The following is a 15,851-nucleotide window of genomic DNA, read 5'->3' on the forward strand; positions in this document are numbered from 1 at the left end:
TATCCTCCATTTAAATTTATCCATTTAAAATAAGTATGTTTATTTAAAATTTCTTATCTGAATGAATAACTGCAACTTGACATCTATTTCCATTTCCCAAACCAGAACCCAAACTGGCTTCCTGGATGTGGACCCGTGCAATGGTTTGTCTCCCTTTCAAAAATCTGCATCCATTGTCCTCTTTTGGAGGAAGAGATTGCGCAGGAAGAGGGACAGAAGAGAAAAACAAATATTTATTTAACATTCACTGGTATTAAACGCTGGGCTTAGTACTTAATTAGATTTGATCCTCATCATAAACACGATCCCCATCTTACAGATGAGTAAAGTATAACTCAGAGACTTCCTAAAAAGTGTATCTCCAGGGATACACTTGGCTAAAGTCACATAACTAGTAAATTATAAAAATGAGAGTTAACAAATTTTTATTGCACTATATAAAAAATGTACAAATTATTCATGCACATCTCAAACTATATTACAGAGTAAATTACTAGTGCAACTACTACCTAGGAATTCTAAGACCATGGATTAGTTGTCTACTTCTGAAATTTATATAAATTTATCATATTGCAGTCATCATATTGGGTACATATCTAGGAGTGGAATTGCTAGGTCATAAGTTATGCGTATATGTTACATGTAACTAGAGTAATTGTTCTATCCTCTATTGAAAGTGGAGCAGAATAGTCTCCAACTGTTATTGAATTGTCTGTCCTTTGAATTCTGTGCATTTGGCTTCATGTATTTGGGGGCTTTTTTTGTTCGGCATATACATTTCGTGTTTGTGCTTGATATATATACTTGTTAGGTATATATGTTTATAATTTTTGTATCTTCCTGGTGGATTGAACCTTGTACATTATAAAATGTCCTTTTCTTCAATGCTGACTTTGTCGTAAGCCCACGTGTAGGGGTCCAGTTTCTGGACTTTTGATTCTGTTGCGTTGGTCTATATACCTATACTAATACTAATACTACCACCATCTTATAGACTATAATAATAGGCTGTAGCTTTATAATATGTCTTTTAGACCTTTGTTGTTGTTATTTACATATCGAAAACACTTAAGTGCCTGAGAGAGATTCATCTTACACTTCTTCATTTGTACTCTTCTGAACTGCAGTTTACATATCTAAAAATAATGTCTCCTTTGCAAATGTAATGCAAGCAAACTCCTGACCTAGTTCTTGGCACCTAAATAACCAGTTATTAATAGTAAATGTTGTTCAATCACTAACTAATAGAAGTTATTTTTTTCTCATTGAATTTTAGAGCTGAAAGGTGCTTTAAAGTCTCTAATAAATATACAGTTTTTTGCAGCCCAGTTGATCAGATGACGAACTAATGCTTGGAGAAGTGAAACAGCATGTTCAGAATGATTCAGCTGTTTGGGTGCAGAGCTGAGACTAGGATTTCTCTCCTGACTCCTAATCCAGTGCTTTCTCCATTGCTCTATGCTTAATTTACCCTTGGGGAGATCCTCACTGGGGAGGCAGGAAGGAAGGAGAGAATGAGTGTATCCCTGGAGATACACTTTTTAGGAAGTCTGTTTTTGCTGTGAATAAGCCAAGCTTTACAGACAAGTGAAGGGTGCCTCACATTGAACTTGGCAACACCCATTCTGTGTTGATCACCTGATACCAGCTTTCTCACCCACCTACAGAAGACAGATGGTATATTGAATCTTCTGCTGTCCTGTTTCTATTGTGAAGCAAAGATTGCAACGACAAAAAGGGAATGTGAGTGGAATTGGTAATGCCAGTTAAAGGCACAGATTAGGTGATGTAATCACCATGACAAATGGTGTGCCTTGGGGGAGTTTGCTGGCTGAATTATATGCAGCATTGTTACCAAGGGTAATTATACAAACCTCTATTTGTGTTATGTCCTTCCTCCTGGAACCTTTAAAATCTTCATTCAGGAATCATTAACATTCACCTCACTCTAGCAGAAGAGTTATAAAGAAACATGGTTTTTAAACTTTGGTTGAGGATAATAAGACCTGCCAAGTCTAGCCTGAGATGTAAAGATTAGCTTGAGTTATTCTTTTTTTAAAATTTATTTATTTATTTATTTGATTTTTGGCTGCGTTGGGTCTTCGTTGCTGTGCGCTGGCTTTCTCCAGTTGCAACAAGCAGGGGCTACTCTTCGTTGCAGTGCACGGGCTTCTCATTGCAGCGGCCTCTCTTGTTGCAGAGCACGGGCTCTAGGCGCTTGGGCTTCAGTAGTTGTGACACGCGGTCTCAGCAGCCATGGCTCGCGGACTCCAGAGCGCAAGCTCAGCAGCTGTGGTGTATGGGCTCAGTTGCTCCGTGGCACGTGGGATCCTCCTGGACCAGGGATCAAACCCGTGTACCCTGCACTGGCAGGCGGACTCTCAACCACTGCGCCACCAGGGAAGCCCGGAGCCTGAGTTATTCTTAAAAGTAAAAAATGCCCCCTTACTCTTCTCCATCGTTTTCTTCCCTGATAATGATGATGATGAAGTGAGCATTATTCCATTTTTCAAGCATCATAGAAGGAAAAATCAAATGCAGTGTTCTTAAGAAACTTCATTGTGTGTGAGAGGTGCTTAGATACCCTACTGAGGTGTTTATCCATGTGGTGTCAGTGCCAATTTTAGGGGAGCTGATTATCTATTACTCAGGAGGCAAGGTAGCCTAGGGCTTAAGTATACAAGTTTGGAGTCAAAATCTGGGCTCCACCGCTTACTAGCTTTGTGAACTTGGGCCAGTTACTTTATTTCTCTGTGCCCTCGATTGTGAGATGTAAATAATAATAACAATAATCATCATACCTGCCTCATAGGGTATGTTGGGAAATTTAAATGAGATTACACATGTAAAGAACTTTGGAAAAATATTAGGTGGTCCTGTTAGCAATTAGAGCACTGCCCATGCTGACTGGCAAGTTGTAACCTGAGACGTGGTCCAGGTATATGGATCAAATGGCTAGGATTTCCCAGGGTGGATAACAAAGAAAAGAAATTAAAAATCATCCATAAAAAGATAGTTCTCTATTTAAATATTTATGCTATTGCTTTCACAGCCTCTTATGTCAGATTATGAAAGCCTTGGTGTATGATTTGGAGCAAGGTTTAAAGAAATAGGAACAATCAAAACATACCTTTTTTCTTTCTAAACTTCAGCAGCTTTCAAATGTTTCTTAATCTACTCATGACTTTTGTTAATCTGGTTCACCCACCTTTACTTTGGATACTTTGGCTGTCAAAAAGCCTCAAGCTTCACTCTCACCAGGTCTGGTTGTGGGCTGTGTTTGCCACATTAACAGTTGACATTGGTGGCTCACACATGGCTTTAAAAACATGTGTGGTAACATGGCAGCAGGTTTGGTTATTTGGGGTATTGCATTTTGAGCAATTTGGATATTATCTCTGATAATAGTTCTAAACGTAAGCATTTTATACATTGTTATTATTAATTTTAAAGTCTAGAAGATAGCAAAATTTGGCTGTAAAAATGAAATAGACTTCAGGCAAGTAATAATTATAATAAAATCTGAAATGTCAGCCCCCTTCTTGTATTTGAGGTGGTTAATTCTCAAACCATAGAATGTATTATCACAATACTAACAGGAATGGGATGAGCACATAAACTAACTTTTGGTACAAAAAATTCTGGTGGGTACTTTATAGCATTGGTTTTTCAACATTGTGCTGTAGCAGAATCGCCTGATATGCTTAATGAAAGTGCAGATTCTTGGGACCCACCCCCTGAAAAGTCATATTTGGTAGGTCTTGGGTAAGATCTGAGAATTCACATTTTCAACAAGTCCTCGAAGGTGACTTATATTTGCACTACAGTTTGAGAGCCACTGTTTTATATTTGGATACGCTTTTCACTTAGGCACTGAACAGTGAAAATGGTTTAAATAATGTTGACTGAATATGTAGCTGAAACTTCGAACATGTAACTAGCTCAAAATAAGCTTCCTCATTAATTAGTGCATTTCCTGTCATATGTAGCATTCAAGTAAGATAGGTTGGTTGCCCAGCAGGGATTTGTAGAGGAGAGTTCTACTTTTAGTGGGAGCTCGATTAGGGTGATCTCTAGAATACATCTGAGGGTTCTACTTGATTAAGAATGTAAGTATTAACTTGCCCTTAATATCTTGGTTCTGCTTTCTGTATCATTTGATAGGACAAGCTTCTGTCTCCTACTCATCAGGACTCAGCCCTTCCTGATTATTTTCTGTATCTGTCTGGGTCTATCTTTTTTCTCCTTATGACTCTTTCTGTCTCCGAAATTTTATCTGCCTCGGTCTCTGTCTTGCTAAATGTTTTATTATTTTCAGGGAAAGCCTGAAGCAGCCTTACCTTCCAATCCTTCTTCCTCCTTCAAGATCAGAAAGAAAAAAAAAAAATAGAGAATAGCTAGAGCAGCTTTCACATGAATGCAGCCATTTCAGGGATGCAAGTGACTTAGTGAATACAGATCTCCATGGCAGTGAGAAGACACTTAGGTAATCATAGGTGTAGTGTTTCTACTCAATCTCACTCCCACTTTGGTTGAAACAATCAAATGGTTGTGATGGAACTCCAGCCATACAAGAACTCATGTGCAATTGCATCATCCCACAGGCGCTCGATCTGTTCAGAGGGTTAGTGTACATCTGCCAGCACTGGCTCAGGGAGAGGAATTAGAGGCAAGATTATTTAGTCGCTCTGGCTCCTTATCAGGAAGAAGCCTGGAGTTCAGCCTAGGTGTTTATCCCAACGTGATCACACCCTGAAACGTATGAGTCCTGACTCCCTCTTCTTGTTAACTCTTATTGGACCTACTTTTAGGCCTTTTCTTCACTGCCTGGATGCTCAGAGACATCACTTACCCATGACTTATGAAGGCTTGGTTCTTCCCTTTCATTAAGGATAATGTCCTCTACATCTCTTCTTTCTAAAGTGAAGGTACCCTCCTTTTTTGTAGGAGACGAGTTCAGAGCAGCTATAGGAGCTCATGACAGCTCTTTTCAGTGAACTGGGGACATGAGGGAATTGCATTCAAATCTTTGAAAACAAATCTGAGAAAGATAATTATAAGCAGAAGAAAAGCATCACAGCCTCACTCGAATTCTCATTACCCCCTCTGGGTGGCACCTAAGTCCCCCACCCCAGATAGGAGGTAATAGGTATCTAAGGTAGGTCTATTCAGAGGTCATCACATGTTCTGTGTGTTTGTGCTTTTTAATATAGTAGAGAAATAATTTTCCCCCAGGCCGTGTGCTTCCTGTTGTTGCTTGTGTGTTGACTTTCAGAACATAGTGTACCATAGATGCTAATTCAAAGTCCATTAAAACTGAATACATTACATAGTAATACCTGCATTTCTAGATCATTTTGCACATTTTTAGTAACAGGATATTGGAACTGCTGGAACCACAGCAGTTGTTGGGACCACTTAGGGAGAGATGACGTCTTTCCAACAGCCTGACTCTAAAATTACTACCTTGAATATAAGCATGATAAGTGTTTGAAAGACCTTTTTTTTTTTCTTGCCTCATTCAAGGAAAAAAATTTGAAATAAATGTCCAAATTTACATATTGTTGAGGATTTTAAGTGACACAAAAAGCAGCCCAACCTTAAATGAGTAAAATCCTTCTTAATGAAGTTGGAAGAGCCTTAACATCAACATCACAAGGTATTTGAGCGAACCCAGACTGTTTAATTAACAGTTAAGGCCAAGAGAGAAAACACTTGTTTTCCACTGTTCTCTGCATTCGTCAGAACTTGCATGTTGTACTTTATAAATTTGTATTTATGTCAGGCTGTAGAGTCATGGAGTTCAAATTCCAGATGAGGCACTTAGTTGTGTGCCCTTGAGCAAATAACTTAACCTCTCTGATATTCAGTTTGTTCTTAAGGATTTTATTGATGAGCATGGGTTGCCAATGACAGAAACCAGCTATCATTAAAAAAAAAAAAAAGAAAGAAAGAAAAAGAAATTGATTAGAAGGATATCAAAAATGTAAGAGACTCAAAGGCAGGTCTAGAGAACTAGATGACCTATGATGGGGTTCCATCCTGATAAACCCATTGTAAATTGAAAATATCTGTTAAGTCAAAAATGCATTTAATACACTTAACCTAGGGAACATCATAGCTTAGTCTATCTTATTTTAAACATGCTCAGAATACTTATATTAGCCTACAGCTGGGCAAAATCATCTAACACAAATCCTGTTTTGTACTAGAGTGTTGACTGTCTCTTATAATTTATGGAATACTGTATTGAAAGTGAAAAACAGAACGGTTGTAAGTGTATCTGTTGTTTACCTTGTGATCGCCTGGCTGAGTCAGAGCTGGGACTGGCTTCTTTCACTTAGCAGAATGTTTTCCAGGTTCAGCCATGTCGTAACATGTAGTTGGTTCCATTTTATTGCCGAATAATATTCCATTGTATGGATACACCACATTTTATTTCCCCTTTCATCAGCTGTTAAACATTTGGGGCCCATCAGTTTTGAAGCACCAAGCCCTCCTCTCTTAAGCTCTCTCTCTGGTGGCCCCAGATCGGGGATCACAGACTCAAATGTCTCTCAGCTAGGTGTAAGAAAAACAGGAAGTGGTGAGGACCACGGCAAATGAGAGAACGTGTGCCCATCTAGAAGGGGCAGCCCCTATGGAGTCACTGCCAAGTGGCCATCCAGGCCTGGTATTGTTAGCTCTTCAGACTGTTCCAGAGAAGCCAGAATCTAGATTTTTATGTGAAAATTGTCTAATTTTTAAATGTTGGTCAATTGATACCAACACTATGGGGGAGAGAGAGAATACAATTCTGGTCGAGACTAAATGCTGCAGGTGATCCCTGAGTGATGCAGAGACATGTCTCATCTTTGGGAGCCTATGAAGGGTTAGCTAGAGTGTAACTTCTGCACTCTCCTTGGGCAACACAGAAAGGCTGTTCATCACTTTGGAGAAAAGAAGGACCCGGGTCTAAAGTCAACACGCTGGGTTGGGTGGGGGTGGAATTCCTCTCATTCTTTGGCTCAAGAGCATGCTGGAGTAGAAAACACAAAACTCCAGCAAATGTCTACATTGAATTCGTGCTGAATTGTCCTGCAAATTATACTTGTAGCCTGTTTCAGGATGCGCGACCTTGATTCTTACTACGACTTCAACCGTGGTTGAGAACTGCTGATTCTGTACAAGATGTGCTCTGACGAAAAAAAAAAAAGTGCCCTCAATTCATGGTGACAGATTTGTGGAAACGAAAAGAAAAACAGAGGTCGGTCTCCTTATGTAGAACGACACCATAGTATTTTATAAGTTGGGGAGTGGAAAATACTGAGGCTTATGACAACAGCGAGTGTTTATTGAGTAAATAACCACTGTGCTTGCCACTGTGCACTTTCCATTTTGTTTTGCGTGTGACCTTGAAAACAGTGGGTATTTTTAAAGGGAAAGAAGTTCGTTGAAGCTAGTGTTGGTGTAGGGCTTGGTATTTGCACAAAGGTTTTCAATTCATTAATTTGAACCTGTGAGGCTAAGCATTTTTACCTAACTCTCTTTTGTAGATGATGTCATTGAGGCATAGAGGCAAATGACTTTATTAAGATCATTCAGGGAATTCCCTGGCAGTCCAGTGATTAGGACTCCTCGCTGTCACTGCCGAGGGCCTGGGTTCCATTCCTAGTCGGGGAACTAAGATGCCCACAAGCTATGCGGCCAAAAAAAACAACAAAAAAAGATCATCCAGCCAAGGAGCCTAGGACTTAAATACATATCATTTGATTCCAAATCCTTCCTCTTTTCCACAGATACACAGCTGCCCTTTTAATACGTTCCACTTTTGGTTTATCTAAGTAATAGGTATAGATATCTTTAGACTTAATACAGTATTTTATGTATTTTATTTCATACTTACATTTAAAATATAACATGTAATTTCTGTTTCATATTTGTTATATTTCTTAATACAGTGTCTGAGTTTCTTTGGATATTACCCACTCAGAAAACAATAAAAGGAAACAGTGATTTTCAAATGTTTTAGTATTTTCACATTCTTTGTGTTGTCAACACTAAATTTATTAATAAATAATTGGGAGCAGGTGTACACCTTAATTCTTAAGACATTACACTTAAAGAAGTATGATAATGAGAACAACAGATATGGGACACATTGTTACCGAATTGGTTGGACGGACCCCCACTTGGGCCCTGGCCCTGGCCAGAACCCCCTGTCTCTGTGGGGAAGGTTCTTTGTCCGTTTGGATTCCACAGCCAATAACAAAACCGACGCTGAGACAGAAACAGCACAAGCTTTATTCGGAGGCCAGAGAATGGAGAATCGGGAACTTAGTTTGCAAATCACCTTCTCACCAGACTTGGGCTGGGATACCTCTGATATAGAGGGGAGGGGTTAGGGGGAGGGAATTCATTACTTCTCCGAGAACAGGCGTGTAGTTTGCTCAGAACTGGGGCAACATCCCTTTTCAGTCCTAATATGGGTTCCTCTGGTTGTTGTCATGGCAATTGTCAACTGTCATGGTATTGGTGGGTGTGTCATTTAGCATGCTAACATATTACAATGAGCGTATAATGAGGTTCAGGGTCTCCTGAAGGTCAGGTCTTCTGCCATCTTGGATTTGACTGGTTCTAACCAGTTCTGGTGGGTTCTTGTTTTTCTTTTCTGGTGGTTTCCTATAACATAAGGATAACACTTCTCCACAGCTGCAGCTTATGTTCCCTAAAGGAAGGGGGTGGGTTAGAGCTGGAAGCTAACAGCCATGAAAACAACTTCATTAACTTAATCAACCTCAGCCATCTCCTTTCCTCCCCCTCTCTCCAACTTCTGTCCCTTCCCTTTTGTCTTCTTTTCCTTTTTTTCTTTAATTAATTAATTAAATTTTTGGCTGTGTTGGGTCTTCGTTGCTGCCCATGGGCTTTCTCTAGCTGTGGCAAGTGGGGGCTTCTCTTCATTGCGGTGCGCAGGCTTCTCATTGCGGTGGCTTCTCTTGTTGTGGAGCACAGGCTCTAGGTGCATGGGCTTCAGTAGTTGCAACACGTGGGCTCAGTAGTTGTGGCTCACAGGCTCTCGAGCACAGGCTCAGTAGTTGTGGCACATGGGCTCAGTTGCTCTGCAGCATGTGGGATCTTCCCGGGCCAGGGATCATGTCTCCTGCATTGGCAGGTGGATTCTTAACCACTGTGCCATCAGAGAAGTCCCTCTTTTTATTTTCTTATTTTCCCAATCAATGAAGAAATAATTTATAAGGAGCCAGAAATCCTTCAGGCTCAATCCTAATTGTGCTTTTTTTGCTTAATACATTATTCATTCAGTTCATTCAACAATGAATATGTATTGATTATTTTATTCATCTCCTATTGCTGCTGTAACAAATTAACAAACTTGGTAACTTAAAAAAACGCAAATTTATTATCTTATAGTTCTGGAGTAAAAGGTCTAAAATAAAGGTATCAGTAGGTCTGCATTCCTTCTGTAGGTTCTGAGGGGAGAATCCCTTTCCTTGCCTTTTTCAACTTCTAGAGGCCACCTGCATCCCTCAGCTCCTAGCCCCTTCCTCATATCAGTCTTGCTTCTGTGGTCACATCTCCTAATTCTGCCTTTGACTTACTTTTTATTTTTTTTTTTTTTGCGGTACGCGGGCCTCTCACTGTTGTGGCCTCTCCCGTTGTGGAGCACAGGCTCTGGACGTGCAGGCTCAGCGGCCATGGCTCACGGGCCCAGCCACTCCGCGGCATGTGGGATCCTCCCGGACTGGGGCACGAACCTGTGTCCCCTGCATCGGCAGGCAGACTCTCAACCACTGTGCCACCAGGGAAGCCCCTCTGCCTTTGACTTTTTGTCTCCTTCTTATAAGTACCCTTGTGATTACATTGGGCCCACCTGGATAATTTCTATGTTAAAATCAGCTGATTAGCAGTCCAGTTCCATTTGCAACCTTAATTCCTTGTCACCATGTCAACTAATATATTCACAGGTTCTGGGGATTAGGACACGGAACTCTTTGGGGGTTGGGGGTATCATTCAGCTCACCACCAGTGCCTACTATATGCCAAGCACCTTATAGATTTATATTCTGTTTGATTCTGTTTTGCTGATTGGAAGTACTTATCACCGACAGCTGGAGATCTGTCCATTTTTCTATTTGAGAGATATAAACAAATCATTCCTGTCCAGTGTGCACTGTTCAGACACACAACAGATATACCATCTGTTAATCTGTGTCAGCTAAATGGAAAGTACCCAGCATCTGATGCCACCACCAACCTCAAGAGAAGCCCCTCCGTTTGAGGCAGTAGCTGTGATCAGTATTATGTTCAGTATGACACATCCAAAGTGGCCGCTCATTACTGAATAACGCTTTTTAAATTTTTTTATTGTAATTATCTGTCCTATCATAGGTAAACTAATACTCACTTAGTTTAAAAGCTGACCTTTGTTGGCCTTATCCATTTTCGTAAGGATGGGAAATAGGGAAATGGGTGAAATTTATCATCTCAATTGGGACACCATGGCAGGTGAAAGGAGAAACTATTAATAATCATGCAGGAATAATAGGTATAAAAGAAGACTGTTTGGGGAACACGAGGACATAGAATCTCGCTGTAAACTGAGTCCAAATGAATAGTAACAGCCACAAACACTGTGATTATGAAAAAGTATTGAGTACCCCATAGGTTCAGAGCACTGGAGTAGAAGCTTTACGTCCTGACCTCATTTAATTCTTACAACAATCTTAGAAGGTAGATATTATGATTATTAATCACCCCTATTTTAGAGCTGAGGGAACTGAAGCTCAGGAATTTAAATACCTAGCTTAAGCTAGTAAGTTGCTGAGTTAGGATTTAAACCCAAGTTGGTAAAACGCTAAACCAAATGCTTTTTCTATTATACCGCCTTCCAGGAAAAGTATAGTTTCTTGGAAATTGTTAAATTGCAGTTGCTGGCTGGGTACAGTTGGGTACCAATGTAGGAAGTTACCTGTTAAAGATACACAATGTCTTTATTCTAGGTCTGTGAAAAACCGGGAGCTCTAAGATGCTTTTTTTTTCTTTCAATGTGCATAGTTTTTTTTTTTTATTTTTATTGGAGTCTAGTTGATTTAGAATGTTGTGTTAGTTTCTGCTGTACAGCAAAGTGAATCAGTTATACATATACATATATCAACTCTTTTTTTAGATTCTTTCCCCCGTATAGGTCATTACAGAGTACTGAGTAGAGTTCTCTGTGCCATACAGTAGGCCCTTTTCCTTAGATTCCACATGTAAGCGATATCTCATGATACTTGTCTTCCTCTGTCTGACTTACTTCACTCAGTAGGAGAATCTCTAGGTCCTTCCATGTTGCTGCTGATGGAAGCGGGGAGTCCTAACCACTGGACCGCTAGGGAATTCAAGAGATGCTTTTTCTTTGTCCTTCCTTTAGGTCTGTCAGTTCGTCGTCTCTGTAAATGGGCTTAACGTACTGCACGTTGACTACCGGACGGTGAGCAACCTGATTCTGACGGGCCCACGGACGATTGTGATGGAGGTCATGGAGGAGTTAGAGTGCTGAGAGGGTAGCCCTCCCAGCCCATCCCGTGGCCTGCGGAGGATCAAAGGCAGAACAACACAAAGCTCTGCAATGACAAGACTTCTGTATACCTGGATGGTTTTGGACATACAGATCTTTTCTCCGTACATACACATCTTAATTTGAGTTTCACACACTGTTTCCCTGTTGAATGTGGAAGAACCGGGTAATACATCTTTTTTAAAAAAAACAACAAAAGAACGACTTACGTCAGTGTAGAAAAAGTTTGAGAAACAGAATTTTTTTTTACATAGTAGCATTGCCTTACTCAATTTCCATTTGCAGTTCTCATCCATTGCTTTATATCTTAGTTTGCAGAAAGTTGTTGAAATGCTTCTCTTGCCAAAACAGCGATGTGCTAAAATCCCCTTCACAGGAGTCAATAAAGTAGTTTTTACAGACTTTAAGTTGTACCGTCAACAAATGAGCATGGAACTGTTTATTAGAGGATCTAGATTTCACCAAATTTCAAATTAAAACAACATCCAAAGGAATAGTACTTGTTAATTAGCATTTTGAAGGTTCTAAATCATTCAGTGCTTAAAAGCCATCAAATTTTTGACTTAATTCCTGCCTTTAGTATCAACTTTTCACTTAACATGTGTTTTCAGTTATGGCGTTGGTCAAAAACCAAAAACCTTATAATGGTATGGGTGGGGTAGATAGGGAGATAACTACTTAAAACTATGTGCTCTGTTTTCTCTTTCTGAGCCTACATCATTTTGTTCTATCAGTCAGCAACAGCAGCTTTCTAGAAATAATCCTGAATATGTTGAATGTCGAAACAGACAAGTTTGTATATACACACGTAATTCAAAATCACGCCTCTGGCAAGATTTCACTTTGAAGTTGTCCCTTTTTAAGTGAAATATTCTAGAACTTGGCCCATATATGATAAAACTTGAAACTAAATTGCCTTATTGGCCTGAATTTTCACTAGCTTTCTAGTGTGACATATTCTAAGGGCATGACATGTTGCTTATTTGGCAAGGTTATTTTTCACCAAAAGCAACTTCTTGTGTTGTAACTCTTCAGCGCACTTGTATATATGCGTGTTTCTTTTTTTGGTCTCAAAGAGAATGCATTTTGGGGCTTGGTGTATAGAGGAAGCTCCTCAACATGCCAAATTAGGGAATCAGGGAATGCTCAATTCCTCTTATTTTCATATAATACATTCTGAACGACAAGGTTACTTTCTTATCATGTAGTAACAAAATATGAATGTTGTACCTTGGCCATTTTTGGGTGATAGGTTATCATAATGTAATGGTACTGGTGGAATGGACATACCGTGTTAAAGATACCACATATATATGTTTCTGGTAGTCCAACTTTTCTGGTCTGTAGCTTTAGTCAGAGAATAGGACTTTGAAGTAATATAGGATGGCTAACATTAATACTGTCGATCTACATTTGAGAAATATTATCGTCTCCGTGTGTATGTGCGTTTAAACTATGTGCTGGGCTGTGTGCTCTGGCACTTTACATACGTGCTCTCTTTTAATACTCATCACAACCCAGCAGGGTTGGTATTATGCCCCCCATTTTTCAGACTTGAAAACTAAGCCTGAGCAAGTTTTAAAATGGTCTCAAGTTCACGCAGTTGCAAGAACTACTAAGTGATAGAGCCTGGATTCAAACACAAGTTTATCTAATGCTAAAGCCCATGTTACTCCCTCTCCTACATTCCCCAGCCTTTCCGCATTTAGGGACCTTCCGTTGAGGGCTTATCCTGTACCCAGTGCTGTGCTAAAACTATACGTTGCCTATCCTTACTGACCTGTGAGGTCAGTGTTGTCGTCATCTCCATTTTACAACTTAGGAAATGGACTCATAAAAAGGTTAGTCATATACCTAAGGCCACACAGCTAGTAAGTGGGAAGCCTTACCATTAGGCTTTAAAAAAATGTATAACATCTTTAAAAGATAAGTCCTAGGGCTTCCCTGGTGGCGCAGTGGTTGAGAGTCCGCCTGCTGATGCAGGGGACACGGGTTCGTGCCCTGGTCCGGGAAGGTCCCACATGCCGTGGAGCGGCTGGGCCCATGAGCCATGGCCGCTCTGGAGCCTGTGCTCTGCAGCGGGAGAGGCCACAACAGTGAGAGGTCCGTGTACCGCAAAAAAAAAAAAAAAAAAAAAAAAAAAGTCCTAAATGCCTCCTGTCTGCATGTATTCATTAACTGCTAAAAGGAGGAATGCCTTTTGGGTGTGGCATCTTCTTGCTGCTACCCGTCCTTTTTATGCATGTCCCAATGCCCGTTGTCTTGGACCTTGGCATAATACCACTTCCCTTCAGCCAGTCTAAGCACCAGAGAGGCATCTGCCTTTATTGACTTCACACAGCCTCCTGCCTGTGAAATTTCTTTGATTCAGAGAGTGGCATTGATATCTTGCTCAAATGAACACTAAAGTGAAGGAAGGAGGGAAGGAGGGAGAGAGGGAAGGAAGGAAGAAGGAAGAAGGAAGGATGGATGAAGGGATGGAGGGAGGGAAAGAGGGAGGGAAGGAGGGAGGGAGGGAGGGAAGGAAGAAGGAAGGAAGAAGGAAGGAAGGGAGGATGGAAGAGAGGGAGCGAAGGAGGGAGGGAGGGAGAGAAAGAGGGAGGGAGGGAAGGAGGGAGGGAGGAAGAAGGAAGGGAGGGAGGGAAGGAGGGAGGGAGGGAGGGAGGAAGGGAATAAAAGCAGGAAGGGAGGATGGAACTGATTCCTCCTTTGACTCCCATCACCCTTAAAGTGCAAATGCCAGAGAGTTCTATTTAAGGCCAAGAGAGCTTCACCTTAGGTATAGTCCCAGCCCACCCCTGGCATCCTCACCCTGTAGTTAAAGTGAAAGCTCCAGTCCCAAAAGGGCCCCAGTCTAGCTCCCTGCAGCCTTTGCCTGTGCAGTTTCTCCTCCCTAGAATATTATTCTTTCTCCTTCTTTGCCTGGAAAAATCTGTCTTATTAATTCCGCTTAGATATTCTTAGCTAGTACCTCTGAGAAATCTTTGCCAGCAATCTAGTTCTGGGATTGATGCCCTTCTCTAAATTCCCATGGACCCCTATACACCACCCTCTTGTGATGAGAGCACTGATGACATTTCCTTTGAAATTGTCCCATTACACGTCTGTCTCCCTGACTACACTCTAAGCATCTGCAGAACAGGAACTGTGTCTTGCTGCCCAGGTAGTCCCTTCACAGTTCCTAACACAGAGCAGTATGTCCGCTATCCATTGCTGTCTAGCGAATCAACCCAAAGCACACCTTATAACCCTACTTATTTGCTCGTGATCCTGTGGGTTGGCCTTTTGGGCAAAGCTCACCTAGGATGACCAGCCCCAGCTTGATGTGGTACGCGTTGGGTTCAAACAAACGTCTGTGGTCAGGGAGCGTGTCGATTGCGGGGCTGGCTGATTGTGGATGGCTTTGTGCATGTATCTCGCTGTTGGCTGGGGTGCCTCAGTTCACTTCACGTGGCCTTTCCCCATAGCTAGCCCAGGCTTTCTCATTAGGCCTCATGAGATCAAAGGGGGAGCATGGAAACTGCAAGACCTTTTGTGGACTTGCTTGGAAGTCACACAGTGTCGCCTCCACAGCATTTTGTTGGCCAAAGCAAGTCACAAAGCTAGCCCAGAATCAAGAGGCTGGGAAACAGACTTTCTTTTGATGGGAGGAGCTGCAAAGAATCTGGCCATTTTTAAACCCACTAAGACTAGGTACTCACTATTTTTTTGAATAAAGGACCAAAAACTTACCTAGTTACTGAAAGGCTTCAGCTATCCAGATGTAAATTACTGACCAACCACTGCGTAGAAGTACAACAGTTGTGAGTAAAGCCCCACGCCTAATGAAAACTAGAGTCAGAAAAATCCTGAAATAATAGTGCTGCATGGAGCCACAGAGAGCATGGTTTCTATTCTTTGAATTTTGCTGAGGTGTGGAGTGGTCAGGTGGCGTGCCCATACTCATGAGGCTTGTTGGGGCCAGAGCCTGGGCCAAACACCAGCCTCCCGCCCTCCAATCCTATGTCCTTATATAGCCTCCTGCAGGGGAGGGTGATGCCGTGAAGACAGGCCTTTGGCTTTGGGTTATTCATAAAATGCAGCTGTGCCATGTACCTGTGCAGGTGAAGGATACATACTTTAATTAACTCAGGCCTTGAGTTGTTAAATCCTATCATTAAAAAATAAATATTTTATGTGATATTTTGACAGTTGAATGGCTTTAAAATTTAGAAACTCCATTCCTAAATGTAACACCAAGAATGATTCTAAATTAACAGTAAGCAGTATTTCTAAGAGCTTTTATTTCCTATGT

At 41.1% G+C, this 15,851-nt stretch overlaps 1 protein-coding gene across 3 annotated transcripts in view; it reads left to right on the plus strand.

Annotated features, from left to right (window-relative positions):
- Positions 1 to 12,393, plus strand: part of DEPTOR (DEP domain containing MTOR interacting protein) — a 142,963-nt gene extending 130,570 nt beyond the window's left edge. The window contains exon 9 of one of the 3 annotated variants that reach the window (XM_027092560.1): positions 11,411 to 12,393. In XM_027092560.1, coding sequence (XP_026948361.1) covers positions 11,411 to 11,539 — 129 coding nt within the window. In that variant the 3' untranslated portion in view covers positions 11,540 to 12,393. Of the gene's footprint in view, positions 1 to 105; positions 2,052 to 11,410 lie in introns of those variants that run through there. The other 2 variants (XM_027092561.1, XM_027092559.1) reach the window with 2 other exon arrangements.
- The last annotated feature ends 3,458 nt before the right edge of the window (positions 12,394 to 15,851 follow it).

The sequence above is a fragment of the Aethalodelphis obliquidens genome, unplaced genomic scaffold (assembly GCF_003676395.1).
Source record: "Aethalodelphis obliquidens isolate GAN/ISIS:26980383/991018 unplaced genomic scaffold, ASM367639v1 scaffold79, whole genome shotgun sequence".
Classification (NCBI taxonomy): domain Eukaryota; kingdom Metazoa; phylum Chordata; class Mammalia; order Artiodactyla; family Delphinidae; genus Aethalodelphis; species Aethalodelphis obliquidens.